The 25,265-nt window shown below is 36.6% G+C and overlaps 3 protein-coding genes across 6 annotated transcripts in view; 2 read left to right on the top strand and 1 right to left on the bottom strand.

Moving 5' to 3' along the window:
* Positions 1-13: 13 nt before the first annotated feature.
* LOC105835306 (protein-L-isoaspartate O-methyltransferase domain-containing protein 1) lies at positions 14-8,815 on the bottom strand. 4 transcript variants are annotated; one of them, XM_012678441.3, is made up of 6 exons: positions 4,271-4,629; positions 3,968-4,055; positions 2,327-2,663; positions 2,110-2,244; positions 1,783-2,034; positions 14-1,704 (listed from the first exon to the last, which is right to left on the bottom strand). In XM_012678441.3, exons 3-6 carry the CDS (start codon positions 2,631-2,633, stop codon positions 689-691), a joined length of 1,710 nt encoding a protein of 569 aa, XP_012533895.1. In that variant the 5' UTR covers positions 2,634-2,663; positions 3,968-4,055; positions 4,271-4,629; the 3' UTR covers positions 14-688. The 4 variants fall into 4 exon arrangements, with proteins under 4 accessions (XP_012533895.1, XP_012533896.1, XP_028049032.1 ...); XM_012678442.3 differs by having other exon boundaries at positions 4,444-4,629; XM_028193231.2 differs by lacking the exons at positions 3,968-4,055; positions 4,271-4,629 and adding an exon at positions 8,613-8,815.
* Positions 6,408-21,262, top strand: LOC105832300 (lethal(3)malignant brain tumor-like protein 1). The gene is given in 17 exon segments (XM_028193217.2): positions 6,408-6,511; positions 12,561-12,771; positions 13,671-13,962; positions 15,467-15,706; positions 15,802-16,430; positions 17,052-17,211; positions 17,290-17,327; positions 17,329-17,462; positions 17,803-17,980; positions 18,084-18,282; positions 18,363-18,818; positions 18,888-19,077; positions 19,152-19,273; positions 19,372-19,756; positions 19,835-19,909; positions 19,988-20,300; positions 20,374-21,262. Coding segments are annotated over 17 exon segments (3,774 nt in total). The 5' UTR covers positions 6,408-6,485; the 3' UTR covers positions 20,500-21,262.
* Positions 21,263-21,440: 178 nt separating this feature from the next.
* The window catches only part of LOC105832301 (fringe glycosyltransferase), an 88,895-nt gene continuing 85,070 nt past the window's right edge, over positions 21,441-25,265 (top strand). Inside the window, exons 1-2 of the mRNA XM_012673120.3 lie at positions 21,441-24,229; positions 24,933-25,172. Coding sequence (XP_012528574.1) covers positions 23,900-24,229; positions 24,933-25,172 — 570 coding nt within the window. The 5' untranslated portion in view covers positions 21,441-23,899. The remainder of the gene's footprint in view (positions 24,230-24,932; positions 25,173-25,265) is intronic.

Raw genomic sequence — 25,265 nt, 5'->3', positions numbered from 1 at the left:
AAGATCGTATATATAAAATTATGAGACTTTAATCTTTTTAATAATTTCATCCCTATAAATATCCCCATTATACATGTACGATTCTATATACCTTGTTTCTATTTATTTCGCAAAATAATGAGGAGATTAACCCATAAGTGCCCATGCAAGGATCTATTGTATTTATATTTTATTCGTTTTTTGTCTTTATATGCAATTACAAATTAAAACATTTCGAATATAAATGTAAAAATAATTTTTCATTAAAAAGCATTAGAAAAAAATTGATTCTTAAAAATATTTTATTATATAATATTATGAAATTTATAGCTTGCATCTGGATCAGTTTAGATCCCACGTGAACAATTACGGGTTAAAATAAAAGTTTTGTAAGATGTAGGAACGTTAGATAATTCGACGCTGACAAGGTCGTATGTCAATGATTCATCGTTATCTACAGATGTGTCTACTGCGCTAGGTATATCAACGACGATTAAGCGTCGTAAGATACGAAACGCGATATCTATAGTTCGTTTTGAAAATATCACTCAGGGCATAGAGAACACTCGTGCGGGTTACGCAAGTTTGAACGAAACGCATATATACGATAGAAAAAAAAAAGAAAAAAAAAAGACAAAACAGCGCAAGATCATTATATAATAAAAAGTTATGTATTTCTTTAAATAAGAATAACGTGATATATATTCGATTATAATTTCCGATTATAATTCATATACAGTTTTATTGAAAAAGGCAACGGTAACTGTTCGATCTTTTCCCTCATGTACACGGCGAACGTGTTGCTATCTACATAATGCGCGACGGTTACGTTCTTCTTGCCGGTACTAGAGCCTCTCGTTGTGCGGGAGCACGTGTTGCCGCACGACTTGTAAATCGCGATCTCGGGTAGATCCACATCCATCGCGTCGCCCGCGTCCGTGGTATCGGTGATATCCGAATCAGAGTGATTGGTGCTCGAGCTGGAGCTGCTATCGTCGTTGCTCAAATTCACGTCGTCCACTATGCCGCTGTCGGTTTTTTCGCGCTTCGCGATCTTCTTGCGCTGGGCAAAAGCACTCTCCTGCTCGGCATCGCTGTCGCTGTCACTGTCGCTCATGTTGTAGTACGTGGCCACACTGAATTTTTCTGTGTCTCTTTTACTCCGCTCCTCCTCCGCTCCGTTGTTGTTATCGCTCGTATCTTGTCGTTCTGTGGCTACGGAGGAACTGTGAGGACCTGCATTCGTGTCGTCCACGTTCGCACTCGAAACAGTATTTTTCGCGGCGGATTTTCGTCTCTGCTGCCGTGCAGGGAAATCTGTATTTACACCAACATCTCGAGTACTCTCGTGGTTATTTACATTCAAAACTTGTCGAGTTTCTTCACTATCGTCACTGTTCTGATTCGGTTGTATAACCGCTCGTACCAATTGCAAGCTCGTCGTGATGGCTTCTCCAGGCTGAGCGTCAGCGAGACGCGCATTCAATAAGAAACGTGCTTGTGCAGAAAGTTCTTGTTCGTCGTCGGTTAAAGCTTCATCAGATTCTTCGAAAATCGGTATTACGAACCGTCTCAGAGTATGTTGTTGCGCACTTTGTCTTTGATGTACCGGTAACACAGGTTTCACGGTCTCGAGCTCGGGGTGCTCGTACCAGATATTGTGACGTAAAGTATGTCGAATTTTACCGCGACACAGCTCTTGCAGAGATAAGGGATTGCACTCCGCTGTAACGTATAATTTCGAATCTGTCGTGAATCACAAATAATTGAAGAAAAAAAATTCTGTTTATGAAATATACATACGTAAATGAAACATATTGTGCTCCGAGGACGGAGGTACGACTAGAGTCGCAAAGGATACGGGAAGCATTGTGTCCTCCGCCCATGTGTTCTCATCCACTCTATGTATACGCAGTAATTGATCTTTGTAAGGCATTACTAGTATACCTCCAACACGTACAAATTGCTTAATAAATGCCTCATGACTCTCGGGACACGCTGCACCACAATATACCCTATCGTATTGCCTGCCAGGTATGATGCTAAGACAATTTCCTGTTGAATATATTATGTATGTTTGCATGGCACAAATCTGTTATCATCCTGCTAACATTAAGAAAATCGTCTTACCTTGTATGAATACAGGTTCACAAAAATCGAACTCGTTTAAAGCCAATGACATTTGCTTGAATTCCTCCAATCTTTCATACGCATATCTCAAGCAATCTTCATGTAACTCAATGCCATGGTTTACTCCATGTTGTTCTAGAAAAGATACAAAAGATATTACACATATACATATTATTTTTCAAATACACGTTAATTTTTTAAACAGTAATTTTCTTACTTATCAACAGTCCTGCCATTGTGCTGAGATAGCCAGTTCCTGATCCAAGATTCAGGAAACTTAGCCCAGGTTCTAAACTAAGTCCTTCTAACACTTCACTATATATACAAGGGGCCGATAAATGTATATTTCCATGTTTCCAAGCTAGATCCTTGTAAGCACCATCTCGATAAGCGGATAAAACGTAGTCTGCTCTATCTATAGCTCTAAAAACTTGCTCCACCTTCTTCGTTCTGATATATCCCGATACCATTAAATTATCAATTAATTCATCATTATCTTGCCCACAGCTTACAGCTCCACCCATGTTTATGTAAATATTAAATATGAAAGTATTCTATAACAAATACAATAAATATATAAATTATTATATTGTCATACAACTTGCAAAGGAATAAAAAATAGAAAAAAAAAACAAAAAAAACAGGTCATTTGTAAACAAAAATATTTAGGTTAGTATGGATCAACAATGCAGATACTATCAAGTTATTTCAATTTTATTTACAAAAATGTATTGACAGTTAATTAAATAAAATTTTTTGAATTTTTTTACAAAACATCTTGTTTTAAAAGATTTTAAAATTTATGTTAGACTACTACACTACTACACTCTAAGAGTGTTTTACTTAATGCTTGCAATGTTTACAGTTCTTGTTTAATATTCAACAAACAAGGAAATAATCTTAAGAGGATTGTGAGTTTTAAGTACACTATCTAATTGTGCCTTTTTAAAAAAGTTTTTTATTCTTACTCTTACTTCTACTATTACAAAGATTAAATAGCTCACATACATGCTTATCTTGAGCCAGAGATATTTAATTTGTTCTTTTGTTATTTATGTAAATTATTTTTGAAATAAAATATTTACTATATTATTATGATCAAGATTTTTATTCAATCAAAATTATGATTAAACTAGATATGAGTAAAACAATGTATGAACTGGTTTAAATATATTGTCTTAAATATTTTTGTTTACATAAATATACAACAAAATAAATAATTAAATACGTGTGTGTGTGCGCGCGCGCGCGCGCATCTCTCTCTCTCTCTCTCTCTCTGTGTGTGTGTGTGTGTGTGTGTGTGTGTGTGTGTGTGTGTGTGTGTGTGTCACTTTTTATATAATACATAAAATTGCCTTAGGAGCAATTGATTCTGACTAGAATAGAACAAATCACAGTTGATACAGCAAATTATGCCGCTAAATTATTATTCTAATATTTCCTATGTGGTTTATGTAACATTGATCACCCCTTACATTAGTTATTCGCAGTGTATTTTTTAAATATTGAAAGACAATATGGAAGACTTTTAAGCAATGCAATCTCGAGACATTGCCTTAAAAATAACTTATCGGGTCAAAGTGCACATAAAAGAGTTAACTACGAACAATGGGTGAGAACCCAATGGATTAACAGCGCCACTGTGTTAATCCATTTTTTATGTCTCATCAATCATTAATCTGATTATTCGCGACGATGATTCGATGATGCAACGAACGTCGCGGCGCCCCGCACACACACACACAACATACACAACATACACAACTTTAAAATAACGGCAATAACCCAACGATCTTTGCGATGAAAAAGGTACGCGCGATACGGACTTATGTTTATTTACGATAACACTACATCTCACCTCTCACTCTATCTTTCTCACTCCTCTCCCTCTACCACGCTGTCTCCTTCTCCCTCTCACTCACTCTTACGTCGAGCAACGAACGAGTCTGCAACAGATCAGCGAAATCATGGATCTCAAAAGCGGATTCGAAGGATCATTTGCCAGCGTGCCCGCTTCACAATTTTTCGACAGCAGCGTCGCGTTACGTTACGTTACATGGGCATGAGCGCGTTAATGTTAAAAGCTGCGTGACGACATGCAATACGCGTCGTGACTCGTGACACTGCCGTCGGAGAAGTTAAAGAAACTGGGCCTACCTACCGAATCAAAACAACCTGACAGCGGATTAATGTGGAGCCGTTAAAGTGGCAAGATCTGTCCCGACGCCGTTACCTCGATGGCAACGTAACGCGTCGGCATATTACAACGTTGACGACGCGACACGACGTACTGCCACGGTACGAACTTCACGGTGGCACTTATGTTTTTCCTACCTTTTTTTCCTACAACGCGGAAGAGTTCATCAAGTCCATCAGCTGATATTGCAAAACACACCGTGGCTTCCACACGCTTCCTACGCCATTGGGCATAAAAACCATCGATGATATCGTGATGAGATATTCAAAGACACAAAGGCTAAAACGTACCTTAACGCCCTCCTGCAAATCACCGAGAAAGTTTGTCCGACATCGGATCTTCGGGTATGTACATTTCGTTTCACGCATGATGCGCAGGATGTAACATATATTTATCCTTGTTCAACATTTGATAACAATGACAAGTGCGCATCATGCATGAATATGAAAGCATCTTATCGTTCTCTCGAGTCTTTTTTTTTGAAAATTGAATTTATTGCGTTATTGTTATGTTTTAATTATTTTCGTCTCGTCGTTAATAATGGGATAATTGTTTCAATATTTGTTAAACTATAACGAAACACTCGGAACACTATCTAAGAGAAATATATAGTTTTAGGTCAGTATTCATAGTCGAATCTAATATTTAAAATCATATCTCAAGTACAGTCTTAAGATGCCATCAACCAATCACAGAGCCGTATTCTTAATACATTACTTGAGGCGGCTTAAAATAAAATTCGGTTATTAATACTATAGAGAAAGCATAATAAGATTAAAGTGCATAAGATCAGTTTTTTATGAAAAAATAATTAGAATATGTATTGTAAATTTCAAGATTGTATATATCTTTATGGATTAATCTTTTTCATATAGATATAATTAATGCAATTAATTAAATTATTGTAAATTGGATAACACAAGACAGAAAAAAATAATTAAGTTATAAGATGTTAATATATTTAACTTCAGTATTAATTAAATAAAAATATATGTGTGTTGAAAATAAAAATTTAAGTGAAATTATATTTTTATTACTTCTTATAAAATTTATATTTATATTATATTATCCATGGATTATTGTTACATCAGTGACACGCAAAACATATAATTTAAATAGTTTATATTGTATGCATGTAATGGAGATTATAAATAAATGTCCAAATGCCTAAATGTGTAAATGGTCAATCCTGAAAACAGTGTTCGGTCGATAAAACAGACGTATCTCCAGTATTACCTAATATACATAAACCAATCATATTAAAGCATCTTACAGCTGTTACAAAGTAACCTTTTTTTGCTAAATGCAGCCGTAAATAGCTTAATTTTTTCTATCTTCGCAATAGCTTAATAAAAAGATGGCTTACGATAAAAGAATGTCGATTTGAAGAAATAACTTTAATTATTAATTCTCTATATAAGTCCGATCCCAACGAGATTGCCTGACAGAAATATGTACGAATGTCTGAGCATTGTTATGGAATTATACATAATAATAACTGTCTATCAATGTTATATATTTTTGAATAATCCTAATATTTAGGATATATTTCTAAATATATTTAGAGGACATATTTACGAGGATTCCTTCCTACTTTCGTGGGACCAACATGCTTGATGCGTGCGCATCACATGACCATTACGCAGATATGTATGCACTTGACAATGAAGGGCGCGCTAATACAAAATATCTTACACTTCTTGTTACTGTTCAAGTCAACGAATAAATGAAATATATCGAATGTTTCATTACTCGAGTATTATTAATGTCAACAATGCAATTGGATCTTTCTATTATTTATCTCTGCTTCTCGCGTGCGCAAACGATAAACTCACGTTTCACACTCGCGTAACACCACGTGACACGTGTCTGCGTGAAGAGGCGAGCGAGCTATGGCATACTTTTTTGATCGAAGATACGATGTCAGATGCACCTCAACCGCGACACCTACACGCGAGAGATGTTAGAGAGAAGGAGAGAGGTGCAAAAAGAGAGTGCAGGTGCTGCCGAATATGGAAAGCAAATACACACACACACACACACACACACACACACACACACACGAAAAACCGGAAAGCGGAATCGTCTGCTGTGCCCGACGCCACTGCGCACGCGGACAAATTTCTCGTCGTGTCAGCATCTCTATTACCGCGTTTACCATCGTTCTAAGCATCATCAGATGGCCCTGGCCAACAACTTCAAAACGTAAGTTGTGCATTTTTGCTATTTCCCGCATGCAGAACCCGCCACCGACGTGCAAAATGACCCGTCGTGCTCGCGGAACGTCGTCGGTCGTCCGATCACCGTTTGCAGTCCCCCGCGGTCGCTACCTTGACGCGTGCGTTGCTAAAATCATCGCTCTTTGTTAGGCCTGACGTTCGCCCCATTCGTATAGAATCCCCCAGTAAATATATCACGAGAGTATACACGCGGAGGTATATGGTCTCGTTCGTTCGCTGTGGTCAATCGAAAATTCGCGTTTCGACGCGTGGCACACCGTGTATGATTTTGCACTTTGCACGCCTGAATGCGGGTATCGGTACCTCAGTCTTCTTTTTTTTTTATAATTCAGCACGATAAGTTCTGCACGATCTTGTTCTCGAACGTATGTACGTATTTTTTTCCGCATTACCTTTATATTCTTACTTTGCCCTCGCGACTCATACGCGTGATAATGCGTCGATTCGCGGGGGCGGACATCTTATGACGTTTTACGAACTTTTCGTTAACCTGTAGTCATCACGCGAAAGACGTCGGAGTTCGGAGTTCGGAGTCTCGACCGACGAAAACGTCCGATGTTTTATTGATAAAAAAAAATTTCTTTTTACGATTGCAAACGTCTCTCGTACCGTTCTAATACAATTTTTTTTTAGCTTTTATTGTTTTATTCTATTTTGAGAATGCAACGCTAAGTTGCATCTTTCGGATGACGTCTGTTAACGATACGAGTCGTCAAACGTCCGTTTTCTTATTTGCGTATCTAAATACATCGCGACTTAATAGCGAGAAGTCTGACCGTGCATAAATTCGCTTCCCCATTTTTCATCGGCTCTCCACTGTTGGTGCGTCGGACGCGATTTAACGTTCGAAATTCGGATTGCAGGCTGCGGCCGATTGAATTCTTATTCAAAGTAAGACCGAGTGATGGCACGGGAGCCACCATACACAAGACACTCGTGGCAGCAGCGGTATGATGACGCCGAGCTTGCTGACCTCGATCGGTACTCTCAACCAAATATAATCGTCGTTGCGAGTGTGGTGTGAATTTCGCGGCTTGGAGGTTAAAACGTAAACGGTGCCGCGGGCGGTTGCTTTTTTCTCTTTTCTTTCCTCGCGTTTAACGGTGGCGATTGCTTGTTACGGTAGCTTGTCAGGGAGAGGACATTGATCAGCGGGAATTCGGAGTAACTCCGTCGAACTGCGTATACGTTAGCGACGCGTTGATTGGGAAACACGTCGATAGGAGCAGCGCGAACTTTCCCGGCGAGATTGCCGTTCGCCGATAACTTCGCGATTATCCAAGACGAGAAATAATGTTTCACTTTCGATTTATATCGATGTAAGATCGCGTTCTATTCGATTTCGCCTCTCATTGGTCGCGAAAAAGAATATGTGTTAGTCTCTTTGGCAGCTTTGCTGCACTTTGCTGTGAAACTGTTACGAAGCTTGTGGCATATACAAAAACGTGAATATAGTTAGCAAGCGGAATCGATAAGTAGAATACAAATGTGTTTATTTCTTCATTAGGCGTAGTCTACAATGAAGATTTAAGCTTTAAGCCATAAGAAATTGACCAATCACAGTCGATTTTTATAAAAATACTCAATTGTGATTAGTCAATTTCGTATGGCTTAAAGCTTAAGTATTCATTGTAGACTACGCCTTACTTGCAATTTACTACTCGAATTTTTCCTATGTGCCATTAATATAATTGGTTGTACATTTAGAGAAGTGAGAAACTAACAGCAACAATCAATCGTAAAGGATCTCAGTTGCAAAGCTTTTTTTTCCTTCTGAACGCTGAAGTTGATTGGACAATACGTTGGTATAAACTCATTGTCGACGTATTTGACGCCCTCTATTTCCGATTCAGTTTTCTCTACGTTGAACGCGTATCTAGATGATCGGTGCACAGTGGTCGTGTAACTTAAAAAAATCTAAAACTATATCTTTTTGGTTAATATTGCACAGCATTCTTTCTTTTCAGGCTAAATTTTTTTTACGCGTTAAATGTGCTTAAATCGCGCTTCGGATTCACGTCGAAGGAACGAGAAGGTTGTCCAACAAAGTTATTGATCGTACTTACGTGGTCGACGGTAAGAGAGTAGATTCGAAAGCAACAAAATTTATGTAACTCTTTTTTTTTTTAACTTGAACATTGAAAATGTATGAAGTCACGTAAAAAACCGCCACGTTTTCGTGAATAACATTAAGTAAAATTATTGACCGCGCGATAAGCAAGTACAAGAGAGACTCGCGCTCTCATTGGAAGGGAGGAAAAAGAGAGAGGTATGTGTGTATATTTGCGCGTGATATGTGTGTGTGTGTGTGTGTGTGTGTGTGTGAAAGAGAGAGTAAGAGAGCGAGAGAAAAGAAGAGAGAAAAACAAAAGAACTTCAGTCGCGAAGAACAGAACCAGCAGCGTGTAGTTATCTCATTGTAATTTTAGTGAATCTGACGGTGTTATAGATATGGTAAAGTATATTATTGTTGCTTTTTTGTTACTGCCGAAGTTTTATCTAGACGGATTTGCACGGATTTGCATATAAAGCGTGCACACGAGGAAATCGATCAATCGCGGGCTTAAAATAAAAGATGCCACATCGCATTCTATATAATACACGTGCTCGAGATCTGTTCTTTTCCGAGCTACACCCGACGTACTTCAGGTGCTGCTAGCACGGATATGTTATCGAGTACTTTGGAGTGTTTGCAATCTTTGAAGGATCTATTCGATCTTCGTGGACGTTTTGGCAATAGTGTGAATAACGATAATTGTGTCACAGAAGTTTAAGAAAGCGCAAACGTTTCGGAGCACCGGAATGGACGTTTCTTTTTCGCTTGAAGACGCGGAGAGATATCGCTCGTTTCATTTCGAGAGAGTTTGTAAAAGAGTATAGGAAGAAAGGTAATAAAGAATCGTATTTTTGTATACTTGTGTGCGTTTGAGACACGATTCATTTGGTACAGATCAATTTTAGTTTTCGCGATCGAGACCAATCTCCAATCGATTTTGTGTGAATCGATCGCCTGTCAGCTGACGTTTGAAAACATGGTATGCTCTATACACAGGGTGTCTCGAAACTCGCGAATTAAAATACTATAGTAAACAATTTTTTGAAAAATGAAGTAAAGTAATTACTTGTAAATTTTAAGCAATTGTTTTTGAGATGTTATAATTTAAAGCTAGTCAATAAAAAATGATTACGTTTACACGTTCGGGTTTAATAACATCGGAGTTACAAATCTGGCCAATTACAGCCATTCCTCGGAAGAATCGAATGGTTATGATTGGCTAGCTCTAGAAGTATCGATGTTATTAAACCTGTTTAAGGGTGCGTGTAAACGTAGTCCATTACATTTAGACGGTCATCTGTCACGTGGTCACTAGAGACACAATAAAAATGAAATAGATACACACAGATAATAAGAAACAGTGCCATGTGTTAAACAAAGTAATTTTTATTTCAAGCAATAGTTTTTGAGATATAATAACTTAAAGTTATATAAATATAAATCATTTCTTATTCAATATATTAAACTATTCTTTATTTTCTATTCCTATTGTTTGTACTTTTTAGGTTTGTGCATTAAACATAATACTACTGCACAATTTACGACAGGCGACTGTTTAAATATAATTTGATTTATTAGCTTTAATTTTTATATTTCAAAAAGTATCGTGTTTGAAATAAGAATTTACGAATAACTATTTTGCGTAATTTTCTTAGAATTTTTCTGTTATATTCTTTCGAGTCATGTAATTTGTGACATCCTGTCACATTGATGATAGAACTACCTTAACTTACAATTAATTTAATCTTAATGTAACTTTGAATTAAGTTGTTTATGCAGCTTAATTTTTAAAAACTATTAACCAACCCTTACGAACTGTATATTGATCGAATATTTCATCTGTGAGGTGTAATCGATTACCAATTTTTTCACTGTAATTTACGTTAATATGGCCGCGGCGTAGAAAAATAGCGACTTAAAAGTCTGTTTCATGTAGCTGAAATGGTCTACACTTAATATAATAAATTTCTGTTTTCTTATAATGAAAGATGGACACATACATTTGAAATTTAGCAAAAAAAACGAATAAGAGATTTATATATTTATTTCCACTAATGTAAATTAGCTTTGATTTCAGTTTAACTTTTGCTTTATCTTTTTCTAGTTCTAAAAATTAAGAAAAGACAAAGACAGCAAGATAAACAAGATCAAAGTTAATTTACACCGATGGAAATAGCCATCCAGTACGGCGACAAAGAACAGGGCTTCGATTCTTGAATTCATTCGCAAGAAAAACGAAAAGTTGGAAATTTATTGGTTATTGTATGACTTTTAACCAATAAACTTGCAACTTTTCTGTTAGAGCGGGTATTTGCGCATACGTTTCTCTTGCGAATAAATTTAAGAATCGAGCCCCTGGTCTCGAAATTTCACTCCACAGTTGGAAACTCTGTTCTGTTCATGTATATGCGCCGTTACGTATCACAAGAGTAGACGACGCGAGTGTCGTGGTCCTTTTTTTTTTTTTTATAAAGCGCGGGAGGCTGCCATAAAGACGTTTTCTCTCTCTCTCTCTCTCTCTCTCTCTCTCTTTCTTCTGTAAAAAGAGATCTACGTCTTTTGATAACGAATAACGCACGATTACATTGATCCTCATGATTCGTGATCGCCAAATAATGTAACACAGAGGAAGGAGGGACGGGTAGTCGCCTAATTCTCAAAATAAAAAAAAAAAAGAAAACAGCATCGGAAAAGCGGACGAGGAAGGAAATCAGGAGAATGTTGGCGGCGCTGGTGCGACGCGCAATTGGCCGGCGCATTGTCCGTTCACTGTGCAGTCCGCGGCGACCAATGGGAGGCCGAGCTACTGCGCCGTCGCCACCGCGCGTCCGGCCTATGGGGGACGTAGCTGTGGCGATTGCTGAGGGCTCGAACGCTCAAAATGTGTGCGGAGATTTTTGTTAAAAGTGCGTGAGTCGCGTGGTGAATTGTTCGCGGTTTGCCAGCGCGGGAGAACGCGCCGCGACGAGGCAGCGGTGGTACGCGCACGAACGACGACGATCGCCGACGCCTGTGGGCCATACGTCCGTTTGTTTCGTCGAAAAGTGCTGTGCGTAACGCGCGTTGCCCCCTTTCATCGACTCTTAGCGACACTCCGAATGCGATGCGCGGTGGACAGTACGCGAGTCGCGTTTGAACGGAAGGGGGCGGGGGGAAATTGTCGCGAATTTTTCGGTCCTCCGCGACGGCGGGCGTGCGGCTGGGACGACGCGCGAATTCTTTCGCCGCCGCCGTTTCGCCCACGGTGAATTTCAAAGCGTGAAAAGAGTGACGTTGTCTAAACAACTGACCTACGCTGGCTGCCTATACGGATAATACGACGGGTTCGGCGCGCCATTTAAAATCGTCCGATCATTCCTCAGTTTTCGCCGAAGTCCGGGCGTCTTTCCGATGTACGAATTCGCGCGACAAACACACTGACCGTCCGCCTGCCTTTTCGCGAACTCGGGGAATTTCAATTCCCCGTGAATTATGTTATGGTCAATTGCGACGCGATATGCCGATGATAAGCACTATATCCGCTAGGTTCGTAGAGTTGTGTGTTTAGTACTGGGTCTTTAGAAAAAAAGTAACACGTGTAATTAGACTTTGGTACATTGTTGAGATCGAACGATGATGGAAGAGTTACATTAGAATTTATTTTACGATTTCACGAAACTTCGAGTCAATCGAGTCGATTGAATGAAATAATTAATTGTGTTTGTGTAATCACGTAATTGTGCAAATAGTAGATAATTTACACTAATATAAATGCAATTTTTGAGACTTGGTATTTCACACTTTTTGTCTTGATGGAACAAACGTTCAAATTGTTAAGTTATATGGCAATTTTTGAATTAGTTTACCATTTTTTTAAGTCTTGATCTCTTTCTAAATTGAATTGTATGATAAGGCATTTGTAATAGTATGAAACGTGTAAAAACGAGACATTTGAAGCCGCACTCCTCTCTGTTAACAGAATGGACGAGGAAATAGTGGTAGACGACGTAGAGGAGCATAGTACTGTGGATACGCAGCACCAGACTGCGGATGACTCTACGACATCCGTAATGCCACTGCTATACATCCAGCAAAATAAAGTACGTTCTACACAATCATCAAATGTAAATCAAACCCTCGCTTCACCTAGCACGCAACTCGCTGCCATTATTAATTTAGTTAATAATCAGGTAATTATTTGCCATACACATGTGTATGTGCAACATGTATGTATCTCTTGGTACATATCTTAAACTGGATTTTCTACTTTGTAACTTGTCTGGTTGGCGGTAATTGAGAATTTTCTGTAATAGATTACAGTTATATAAATATTTACAATCTGAATCTTACATAAGTGCCTTAATGTAACAGATGAATAGAGAATATGTAAGGGAAATGAGTTCTAATAACCTAAAATTAAGTGTACATCTTCCAATCTGTTGTATTTGTGTGGTATTTTAAATATATACATTTGAAGAATGTAAATGTGTGCCAGTAGCAAAATGTAACTGTCCTAAATACAGCTCACATTCAGTATACATATCATACATACACCCTCCCCTCCTCCACACATACACACACACACCACACACACACACACCACACACACATACACACATACATATCTACATATTCCATGTAGACAGGTCTTATAGCCTTATGAGATGCCATATGTAGGTGGTAGCAGTGTGTGATACATTAAATATAGATTTGGTTAATAGTATTGCATACAGTGAGGTTCAAGTGTGAAGATGTGCACAAAATTAATTCTTTTGTTTAGAAAATATATTTGAATACTTATGATTATTGAATTGTTGTATTTTATATGCTATCTGTACTATTTCATCATATTGTATGTTGATAGATAAAAAGTAGATATTGATTAGTTTAGTATTATTTGCAATTGATATGATTGCCATTAGATGAAAATTATAATTTGAATTAAACTTTTTTTAGTTATACTTTTTAATTAAATTTTAGGCACAAAAGTAACTTTTTTAACTTTTACCAAATTACTTTTAGACAACAGATCTACTTGATTAATTGTGTGATTGAATGTGAAATAAGGTGTATTTAATTTTTATTCTAGATTGTAACTGGGCAAAATAAGGTGTTTATACAAGGTCCAAATCAGGTAGCTACATCACAAAGTAAGCAACACATTGTGATTCATCGTCCAATAAATACTGTGAGCACTGCAGCAACTTCACAGGCTCAAAAACACATTTTACTTAGAAAGTCAACATCCACTGCTCAGATAGTACCTTTGAATACAACGCAAGGAAATCAGACCAATGCGCAAGTGGGAAAACATACATTTGCGTATTTGGGAACTCTCATTAAACCTAATAAATCACGAGAATCTGTTGTTATACCCGCAGGTAAGGAAATTTGGGATTTTACAAATTTTTAGACAGTATGTATATATATGTACAATTTGTTAATTTATGTAACATACCAAATATAGAAAAGCAACTAAAAATTACCTAACATCTAACCCTATGTATACAGTTTCAGTGAAATTTTAAACTATTGAATTTATTGTAACAGAAGTTTACTATTGGAAAACTGGAAAAATCTGAAAGTGTTGTAAAATTTTTTTTTCTTAAAAATTATGGATTTTTATGGGGTTTTACTGGTATTCAAGAAATTTTCGTAATTTTATTTTTAAATTTAAATTTTATTTCTTTGGTAAAATTGTTTCCATAATTTTTTCTTGATAATACAAAATTAATTAGTAATAAATATAACAACCACATTCATATACATTTTCTTGGGTGATTTGTGAGTGAAAAAGGCAATACACCGTTCTAAATAGAAATTTAGTCATCTTTCGAATTGTGTTCTTTCTGTGAGCTAATATATCTATGTATTGTTGACAGATCATTGTATGCCATATTTTATTTGTGCCATATTTCTTTTTAGTATTTTTTAAATGTGATATTTGAATGACTTTTTTAATGTAATTGTATGATTAAGGAATATTAAAAATTAAAATAAATTTTTTTTAAAGCTACTTTCAAAAATTCTCTAATCTTTGAATTTTGAATAAAAATTTGGAAAATTTTCTACAACATTTGAGTAAACATGTATATGGAAAACTTGTATGTGGAATTTATTTTAAAATTAAATAAACAGGTCATGTTTTTCAGACTTATTATGATTTTAGTATACTTTAGAGTGAATAGATGTATTTATTTTAGTATATTTACTATAGATTTAAGAAACTAATCTTAATATGGTAATTTTCTTGCACATGTATGAAAGAGTTTTTTATTCTGTAATAATGGTAATATCGGTATTGGTACGTTTTTGTTGTGCAGGTATTTTATAAAAAATACTTTTATTATATAATATGATTTCAATCAATCAATTGAGGTTATTAAAACTGAACTTCTTGCACAGTTTATTTTTTTTCTTCTCTCTTCATCAGAAAAAGAAAAACCTGAAAGATGTTCAGCTAAAAAGAACAGACTTATCATTTAATAATAAAAAGAAATTACACAATGACAATGACATGTAATAGTATTGACATTATTGTTAATGACATTATTGACATTATAAAGCTTTAGATTCCCTAAGTATATATCCCTAAGTGATAACTTATTAATTATTTGAGTAAACACGTTATTTTTGTATGAACTTTTCAATGATCACGTGGGTTTGTCACGTCCGAGTTTGTGCTGTCTTCCCTTCCTTAATTTTTTGTAATGGCTCTAGGGTGGTTTTGAGTTCCTACCATCCTTATTTTTTTTAGAGAGAGGAGTTCAATAGATTTGCTGGTTTTATGAGTGTCCGCATATCATAAGTCCACGTGATTAATTGGAAAGCTATTTAAATAAGAATTACTTGTGTATTTATTTATTTGATGCTGCATTTTAACAGGGGCTTTAACACCAACTCATCAAATAAGCAAGCCCAAATTAGTAATTACACCAGTAATATCGCAATTAGCTCAAACATCAGCAAGCACCACGAGTGGCTCTCAGAGTCAACCTCCTAAACACATGGCGAATCTAATACTACCAGTCAACATTCCTCAACAAAGTGGCACTACAAAACCCTTGTTCAACGTAAAAATTAATAATGGTCAACTTAGTACAGAAAGCAAAGGTACCATAACAGGTATAGAAATAAATTTCTAATTAGCATAATTATTTGGTTACACGCATATTATTTCGAAGTAAAACAAACTATTGTTATTGCTTTGTGCAATTTAGTGTTACGTGAATCAAAAACAACCAACTCTACAACACATCCACCACCACTGCATCCAATAGCAAAAATGAGCCTTTTAAATGCGAATAAGGGCAATTCTAACTCCATAGATAGTATAAAAATTACTGAAAACCCAGATTCAGCTGTTATTACGCCCATCCCGAAAAAGGAAGACAATCAGCCAGAAAAGCGGAAAAAGACAATTAGCAACATACTACGAGGTTCTACTGAAAAACGAATGAAGAAACAAAATATTGCAAAATCTCCTCAAGATGGTCTAACTGATACTAATTATGCATTGAGCAGTCCAGAGTCTGAACAAGACAAAGATAAGAAGGTTCAAAATGATGATGACATTACGTTGATTAAAGTTATTCCTAGTGAGGATAAAGTTTCCAAAATCAATACAAATATGGATGATGATATAAAAATAGAAATAATTAAAACTCCAACAAATTGTAACAGAGACAGTGTCGAGACAACACCAGACAATAAGAGTGAATCAAAGAGTAACAACATTGATGAGACAAAAGAACAGTTAAATACTTTGAATCAGAATAAGAATTTGGATGCTTCTAAAATTTTAGACTGGAAAGATGGTGTTGGCACTTTGCCTGGAAGTAATTTACAGGTAAGAATTCTATATAGTAATAAAAAAGAACAAGTTTATACATTTAAGAAACTATTATGTACACTGTAACATTTTTAAATATTATTAAAACATTTGTAAACGTATGTTTTGGATTGGGTAGAAACTAGATGTAAAAAGTTAATAAAGTTGTTAAATTTTAAATAAATTGATTTAGTTAATTTTAAACGGCTTAACGTTTAATTCTTAATTAGTTATTTTGAAGAGGGAGGGAGGATTTTAAAAAAGTGCCATTTTATATAAATTACTTACAAATGTTAAACTTATTTGATAATTTTTATAATTGTTTTGTTATTTAAAGTAAGGTAATTATAAAAAAATTGATATTCTAATTTAATATAAATAACGCTTTTCAAAATTAGTTTTTAATTTTAATAAGCTTTTAGTTAACTCAAACTCGGTGCAACTTTTAATTTAGTTTTTATTCATGCAACTTAAGTAATTAAATTAATTTTATAAACCATTAACTTAAATTTAAATTAATTAAAAAAATTGATTTACTCAATCTTGCATTATATATATATATATATATATATATATATATATATATAATATATTGTGTGTGTATGTGAATAATTGTTTATTTTTTGCCTTTTTTTTTAGTTTCGTATGAATGAATTTGGCATTATGGAAGTAGTGGATGAAGATGAAAGTAATAAACAGAATAAGGATGGTATTGGTGATAAAGAAAATGTATGTTTAACCCAAAATTCCTCAAAGACTAGTTCAGGAGTTGTCAATAATACTAATGTAGAAAAAAAAGGTAATTTACAAATAGAGTATCCTAATCAACATCTTGGACATAAGTATCTGTAATGTTATAAGGAAATGTTTTATTTAGTTGATGACAAAAAATCAAGATCGGTAAACGCAGATACCTGTGTACCATTGCGAAGCTTGTGGATGTTATGGATTGGCTGCTGAATTTGAAAGTCCAATATCTTGTAGTCCTTCTTGCACAGAGGTGATAGAAGCTAAAAAACAGCCTGCAAATCGAAAAGATAAGGATCTGAAGTATGTGTACATATAGATATATAGATCTTGATATACAGGGTGTCCCGAATTTATATGGCAAAATTTGGGGAGTGTGTAGGAGACCTTACATTCTTTACATTCTTTTGTTTGTTTCCTCCGATTCTTGTTCGATTACAGGCACAAAAATACAAAAACTTGTTTCTTTTTTTGCGATTTTCTCCAAAATAAAGCGAAAACGAGCAAATCTCTAAAGGATTTTTTGTCTTAGTTTTTTGGTCTCTTATACACTCCTGAAGTTTTGCCATTTAAATTGGGGACACCCTGTATAATATATATAATTAAGAACTTGCAAGACTTAGTTATATGAATGTTTGTATAGAGAAGTACGCATGAAAAAGAAACGTAAAAGATTGTTACAAGAACCACAATGGTCAAAGGAGATAGATGAAAGATCTGATGAGAAGGCACATGACAAAATAAAATTGGAGATGGATGAGGAAAAAGACTCAATGACAGGTATGGATGACGAAATCCAAGGAGACTCATCAGAATCGAAGGTAAATCGAATGTAGTAAATTATTGGATTTAAATAAATTGAATGCATTAAATTCCTTACAGTAAAATACAATAACTAATTTTTTAAAATAATTTTGTGTGCAGTATCCTTGGCAAAGAGGAAAACTAGGTTTTTCATGGCCAAAGTATCTTGAACATTGTAAAGCAAAAGCGGCACCTGTTAAGTTATTCAAAGATCCTTTTCCCTACAGTAAAAATCATTTTAGGGTTGGAATGAAATTGGAAGGCATCGATCCCGAACATCCTTCTCGATATTGTGTTCTAACTATTGCCGAAGTTGTAGGTCAGTCATTGAAGACAGCTTACATTTATTGTAATATTATAACATGAAATATGTAAACTGTTTGATTTTTTTATATTTAGGTTATCGAATGCGTCTACATTTTGATGGTTATCCGGAAAATTATGATTTCTGGATAAATGCAGATAGCATGAATATATTTCCCGCCGGGTGGGCTGAGAAGAATGGCAAGAAATTAAATCCACCAAAAGGTTATACATCTGCAAACTTTAATTGGAATGCATATCTAAAAATTTGTAAAGCGCCTGTTGCAGCGAAAAATCTATTTCCGAATAAAGGCGCGTTGCAATCTGTTTTTCCTACGGGTTTTCGAGTGGGCATGAAATTAGAGGCGGTGGATAGGAAACATTCTTCGTTACTTTGCGTCGCTACTATAGCAGGTTTAATGGATTCTCGAATATTAGTCCATTTCGATTCTTGGGATGAGGTGTATGATTATTGGGCTGATGCGAGTTCACCATATATTCATCCTGTAGGATGGTCTCATCATAATGGACGTGTTTTAATGCCGCCAAATAGTAAGACATTTGAAATTAATACATTTATTTATTTATCCATATATTTAATTGTAATATTTATTATTACAGATTATAAGGATTCTAAATCTTTCACTTGGGATTCATATCTGAGAGATACCGGCTCAGTGGCTGCTCCAGCTAGGGCATTCAAGCAACGTCCACCATGTGCATTCAAACGTGGTATGAAATTGGAAGCAGTGGATAAACGTGTTCCACAATTGATCAGAGTGGCAACAGTCGAAGATGTGAAAGATCATTTGTTCGTATTGATTACATTTACCTTTTATGTATCTTTGTCTTTGTAGCAGGATAATAAGTACTTTTAAAATGTAGGTTAAAGATAAAGTTTGATGGATGGCCCGATAATCACACTTATTGGGTTGATGATGATTCACCTGATATTCATCCTGTAGGCTGGTGTGTAAAAACTGGTCATCCACTGGAACCGCCACTTAGTAAGCTGTCTTAATTTGCATTATACATTTTGTATACTGTAGAATATTTTAGAATATTCACACGTGTAATTAATTCATTTCTTTTTATTATTGTATAGCACCCGATAATTTGAATGATCGACCGGAATGTGGCACGTATGGCTGCCGAGGTATAGGTCATGTAAAAGGACCTAAATTTGCAACGCATAATTCAGCATCTGGTTGTCCGTATTCTCCCCAAAATCTAAATAAAATGGGGCAGATGCCTGATAGACTCAATTTGTCAAAAGGAGATTCACAAGAAGCTTATGATTATGAAGAGGATTTACAAGAAAAAATAAAACTAGAAAAAAGTGACAGAATAAAAATAGAAAAAACGGAAAAATCTGATAAATTTTTGTTCTTAGATGAAGGGTTATTAATGATCGAGAAGGAGATGAAGGAAGATGGAGACTCGTCGGATAAGAATGACAAATGTGAAAATAGATCGGATAATTCAGACAAGTATGTTGAATATGGCGATATAACATTAATACAGTGAATAATTTAAAGTAATTGCTACTTTATATCATTTTGTTTTAGATATAATAAGTTTAAGAATCTACATAGCGACGGACAAACGGATGATGATGAAGTTTCGAGAAAACGGAAAAAAAGGTTTGTTACTTAAATCATAAAAATGGATTTGTATTCATATTTGTGTAATATTATAGTTTAATGTTAATATATTTTTAGGCATGCAAATTCAGAAGAGCCTTTGTTTTCCGTTTCTAATGTTACATATGGCGATCTACATTGGAATAGTGCTCAATATGCCTCAAACATACCTGTTAAGCAATTGCGTAAAGAATTGTATCAATCTGTATATAATCCAGGATATAATCCTTTACCGAACGCACCGCATATATGGGCGAAACATAGTAATGCCTTAAACAGAGTAGTATCGAAGCAGACGACGAATCCACGACGATGGTCTAATGAAGAAGTGATTAAATTTATACAGAGCATGCCTAATTGCGCGGAAGCTGGAAATATTATTAGACAGAACGTAAGTTCAGCAACGAAAACGTACATAAAGTAAAAATCTTAAATAACTTTGTTATACTATTTATTATTTGCAGAATATCGATGGAGAAGCATTTTTAATGTTGACTCAAGAGGATCTGGTATCGGTATTACGTCTGCGACTCGGGCCAGCGATTAAGTTGTATAATAGTATAGTTTTACTACGTCAAAAAGCATCATGAATTAAATGCGGGCGAAATATGTCATTGACTGGCGAGATGACGCAGCAGCTATTGTGACGAGATCGCCTATAATTTATTTAAAATATTATCAAGGAAACATAATATATATTTTGTCAGTAAATTTCAGAACTATCTTTCTAGACGAATGAGCAAGTAAATATAATAAACAAGAATCATTCGAATGAACACTCACAAGTGTCTAGTTAGACAGTTTTGAAATATTTATTTAAAATCTTCCATTTAAATCACAATTAGAGGAGAGGGCGGAAGGAAGACGGGGAAAAAACGATTATCCGTTAAGGCCCAATCATGAGTATGTCCGATCGATTTCTATCTATCGGAAGTTTTTCGAAATTTCAAAGAATTAGAATATACATTTTTTTCAACAAGAAATATATTTGTTTTAGAAACTTGAAAGTATATATGTTTCTACACATTTTTTGAACTATTTCAAATAGATGAAAAAGTAGTCGGACACGAGATAGCAATGATTGGCGTCCAATAAGGTACCCTTTTTCATATTTTATGTTACAAAATCAGAAATGCTTGTAATTTTATAACATTTTAATTTGACAATTCTATGAATCGATTTTAACAATGCGACGAAAAATTCTGAATTGTTCGCATTGGTCAAGTACTTACGACCTGACATATAACATAATTTTTCACATAGAATGAGTGTATTGAATCATGTACAAATGTAAATATTGTTTTAATTATTAGGTATTGTAATAAAAATACTTACGCAATCTTTTCACTTAAACGTATACTGAGTACTTCTAATTTCGAAATTAAATGTAGTTTCACACAAAGCTTATATGTTAATAGATTTTATACCTGTACGAGCTGTCTTAAGTTTTCTCGTGGTAATTATTGGGTAAACGTGAATCTTGCGCGAATAATTATTATGAGTAAGTTCCATCAGGACTGAAGATTCAAAAGTACATAATCGCGAAAACAAATTCGCATGATCGCCAATGTCGCAATTCCGCTATCAACAATTAATTTTTTGATAACTTCTCGGAAATCTAGATTTTTCCTTGTTACTCTTTTTTTTTTTTTTTTTAAATTTTCTTACCGATCTTGGATCATTGTATGATCGTTTAAGTATTCGCGTATATATAATTTTCTAAATAATCATTAAATTCTGTTTCTTTTTGTTATTAGAAACGATATTTTTTATCAATAGAACAGTTAATTTTTACTATATGTATGTATACGTATATTATATGCGACTAAGAAAGTGGACGATGCGCTTCAATAATCGCGATCTTACCGACGATCAATTCTATTAGGGTTATTCTCGACCGAAGGTATATTATCTACTGTCATTCTGGATTGCATTCAAAAATACATTTATATTTTTAACTCTCGGATGTTCTTGAGTTATCATTTTATTCTTATAATAATCAGTGAAAAAACGGATAAAATAATATCCCAAATGTTTTTGAATGAAGTTCTGCAGTATCAGTCTACAACGCATCAATATTGTAAATTTATAAATCACACGATAATTTCGGCACGTTGACGATGTGCGCGCACATGTGTTTGTAAAATCTTTGTACAAATGAATATTCTCGATAATACAATTATGGAGATTAGTTTTATATATTATTATAACAGCTGAATAATATTGCATGCAGTAAAGTTTTTCCATTTCATAATATAATGGTAACATCGTTAATTACACGAAATATACTTTTGTAATAAAAAAAAACTACGTTTAATTATAGAGGATTTTTTATTTCGATTTTAATAGAAATAATTGCAAAATTATATATTGATTGATATCTTTGTATTTTTTTGTATATTCCGCAATTCTTATGTATAACATTCTTTTTTCTTTTCCGTAACATTAATTAGAAACCCTTAATACAGATATCAGGGGTTTCTAATAAAGAAATACATAAAATATTTTATTATAGCTGCTAGATTTGCGATATAATTGCGATTATAAGGTATAAAACAATGTTTATAGCGTTTCTGATTGATGATCGTTTCGGAATCGAATTTATTAATATATTATTTAAAAATACTTTTCAAAATACGAAGTTTTTAAGATATACACTTTAAGTATTATTCATATATAAAATATAATTCCGAGTAAAAAATTCTAAAGTTCGTTACTTTATTTAGTTGAATACAATGCGAAAAGATGTCTAATTTTCTTCTATATAATATATAATATTTATACATTTATATGTAATATCAAAACTATTTCCTTCGTTCTTTATCTATGTAAATCGTAATGTCTTAATGAAGATTCACGAAAATTGTTTTTGCGGCGTATTGTACATACATTCGTGTGTAAGTTCAGTCGGATCACGCTCTATGGAAAACAATGTATTTACACAAATGCACGCATGCGCGGGTGGTCAAAATGTTTCGTACACCAAAAACACTTTCGATACACTTTTTTTCCTCGGTCGTGCGTGACTGGTGCGTAACGTTTAAAAAAGCGGCGTATGCGTTCTCTCGGCTTTATCCCCTCCCAAGGGCGGCTGCGCCGCACGCCTGTTGGTATCGCTTTTCCCCCTTTCTCCGGCGGCCGGCGACGTGCCTGCTATGGCGATGTTTACAGCGTAGTCACGGCAACGGCTCGTGTGATCAACTGTGATCAGTCGGTGAGCCGTCGCGCGCCGGGTAACAGTGGAGGGCGTTCGCGGCGCGTATCGGTTTTGCGTATATCGTGTCGCGCCGTCGACTGGCTGTGTGGTTTCTTTCCGTTTCTCTATCGGAACGTCGACAGTCCCGACGATCGAACAATTCGACGAGACACGAAGAAGAACCGGTGGCGCGACGAATGTTCGGAGAAGTGACGCGCGTAAAGGTGCGTCTTAACAAACAGTGCGCGCGAGCGATGTTACGTCGGTGTGTTTCTCTTCTTCATTAACACGGCACTCCGTGTGGATTAGAACTTGCACGCCTGGCATCGCAGACGAGAGTTTTCATCACGGTAGTTCAGAGATGAGATGCGTCGTGATGGACGAAGAAGCGCCGGCGAGGTGCGGATCCCTCGTCGTCGCGCGTCGTTCCGATTGCTCCGTCATTCGCGCTGACAAGTAGTGAGTGCTGCTTCCCCGAACCCCCGTCGTGTTCGAGCGAATTTTGACGTGACGCGAAGAGTCCGCCGGCAGAACGATGTGTCGCGTAAACGCGCCAGTGACCGTCCGCGAGTGCGATTGACGTGCAGGTCGGCCAAGGGTATTATCGGCGCTAGAATTCGAGTGAGGAAGGAGACGAGAGAGAAAAGCCCTCGCGAAGCAACGTGAAGTTTGCGGGGGAGGCTCGCGCGCGCGCGCGCGCGCGGTTCGATCACGTGACCGCGTGAAACTCGCTCGCCAGAGTCGCGGTGAGGAAGAACGCGGGAAGGACACGCGCGAGTGTGCCGCGACGTGTTATGGTCCGCGCGTTTTCGTTCCGCGCGGGACGACATGGGGGTGACGACGACGACGACGACGGCGACGGCGGCGACGACGCAGCAGCAGCGGCGCGGCTGTCGATGAGCAGCCCCAAGGATAATAGATGCGTGGTGCAGGTGGAACGAGACTCGTGCAAGTTCGCTAGCAGCAACAGCAGCCTCCAGCAGGCCGCTCGGATGCCGCTCGCTGTCGGCGCGGGCATGATGCCACGAGGTCTGCCGACGAGACGTGGCCTGCAGGCGCTGGCGCTCGTCATCGCTACCGCTTACGCCACGATTCTCCTCTACCAGGCCATCGTGCCGCGCCAGGTAATTCGAATTATTATTATCGAGCGACATCCTTCGAAATCCGATCAATGATGGCCAGCGCCACTCGAACGATTTCGTCGTTGTCGCCGCGTATTTAAGCAAGGTCTACCAATGTCAGCAGGAGTAATGGAGTAAGGAACAAGAGTGACAATTGATCGATTAAAAACCGGGGAGTAAACGAAATGGGCAAATCTCATTTCATATTTCTTCTTGCTCCTACTCCATTACTCTTGCTGACATTGTAGATCTTGCATGAGGTTATCACAAGCTTTCCGTAGATGTAAGGTTTCGACGTATTGGATTGGGCGACCGTAACCGTAACCGTAACCGACTGAATACAGTACGTGATTGGTCCAAACCTTACTGTTACGTTTTATGGAAAGTGTGTGAAACTCTGAATCTCCTTTTATATTTATTTAAAAAAGATTTCTGATGATAATTTAATATTCAGAGCAAATGATACCTTTATTTCTTTTTAATATATAAATCCAAATCGTTACGCAAAATAATAATGTTAATTATGTTAAGCGACGATTATGTTGTCGACGAAAGTAATTGCACCTCGAAAGAAGCATCTTTCAGTTCCTTCCTCGACGTCTCTCGGCGTCGAGGAAGCGGCTTTTCCCATATATACCCCCCCCCCCCCTCCCGCGAACCTTTCCCTCCGTCTTAATAATTGTATGTGTACGTGTGTGTGTCACAGTGGGTCGACGAGATGAACGTGGCGGAAGTGAATAGCCGAAGCTTGATAGTGGAGTCGCCGGCGTCGAGAAAGTTGATAGGCGAGGAGTCGCCGGCGACGCCGCCGGTGGCGACGGCGACGATGGCGCCGTTCGCCACGAACCTCGACGACGTGTTTATCAGCGTGAAGACCACCAGGCACTATCATCACTCGCGCTTGCCGGCTATCGTCGACACGTGGTTCCAATTCGCCAGGAATCAGGTGAGTTCCTCCTCCTCCTCCTTCTCGCGGATCACCGTGAAATCCCGATATCCCCGGATTCATTAGCGCCGCTCGATCGCCCCCCGTTTCTTG

Source organism: Monomorium pharaonis, chromosome 3 (assembly GCF_013373865.1).
Source record: "Monomorium pharaonis isolate MP-MQ-018 chromosome 3, ASM1337386v2, whole genome shotgun sequence".
Taxonomy (NCBI): domain Eukaryota; kingdom Metazoa; phylum Arthropoda; class Insecta; order Hymenoptera; family Formicidae; genus Monomorium; species Monomorium pharaonis.
This window is presented reverse-complemented; position numbering and strand designations above follow the sequence as displayed.

What these genes read in the sequence shown, in the direction of transcription:
- LOC105835306 (XM_028193231.2), bottom strand. Translation starts at nt 2,633, where the DNA reads ATGGGTGGAGCTGTAAGCTGTGGGCAAGATAATGATGAATTAATTGAT. An exon ending in AATGGCAGGACTGTTGATAA is followed by an intron (nt 2,245 to 2,326) that starts GTAAGAAAATTA and finishes TATCTTTTCTAG; the next exon opens with AACAACATGGAGTAAACCAT. An exon ending in GCACAATATGTTTCATTTAC is followed by an intron (nt 1,705 to 1,782) that starts GTATGTATATTT and finishes TATACGTTACAG; the next exon opens with CGGAGTGCAATCCCTTATCT.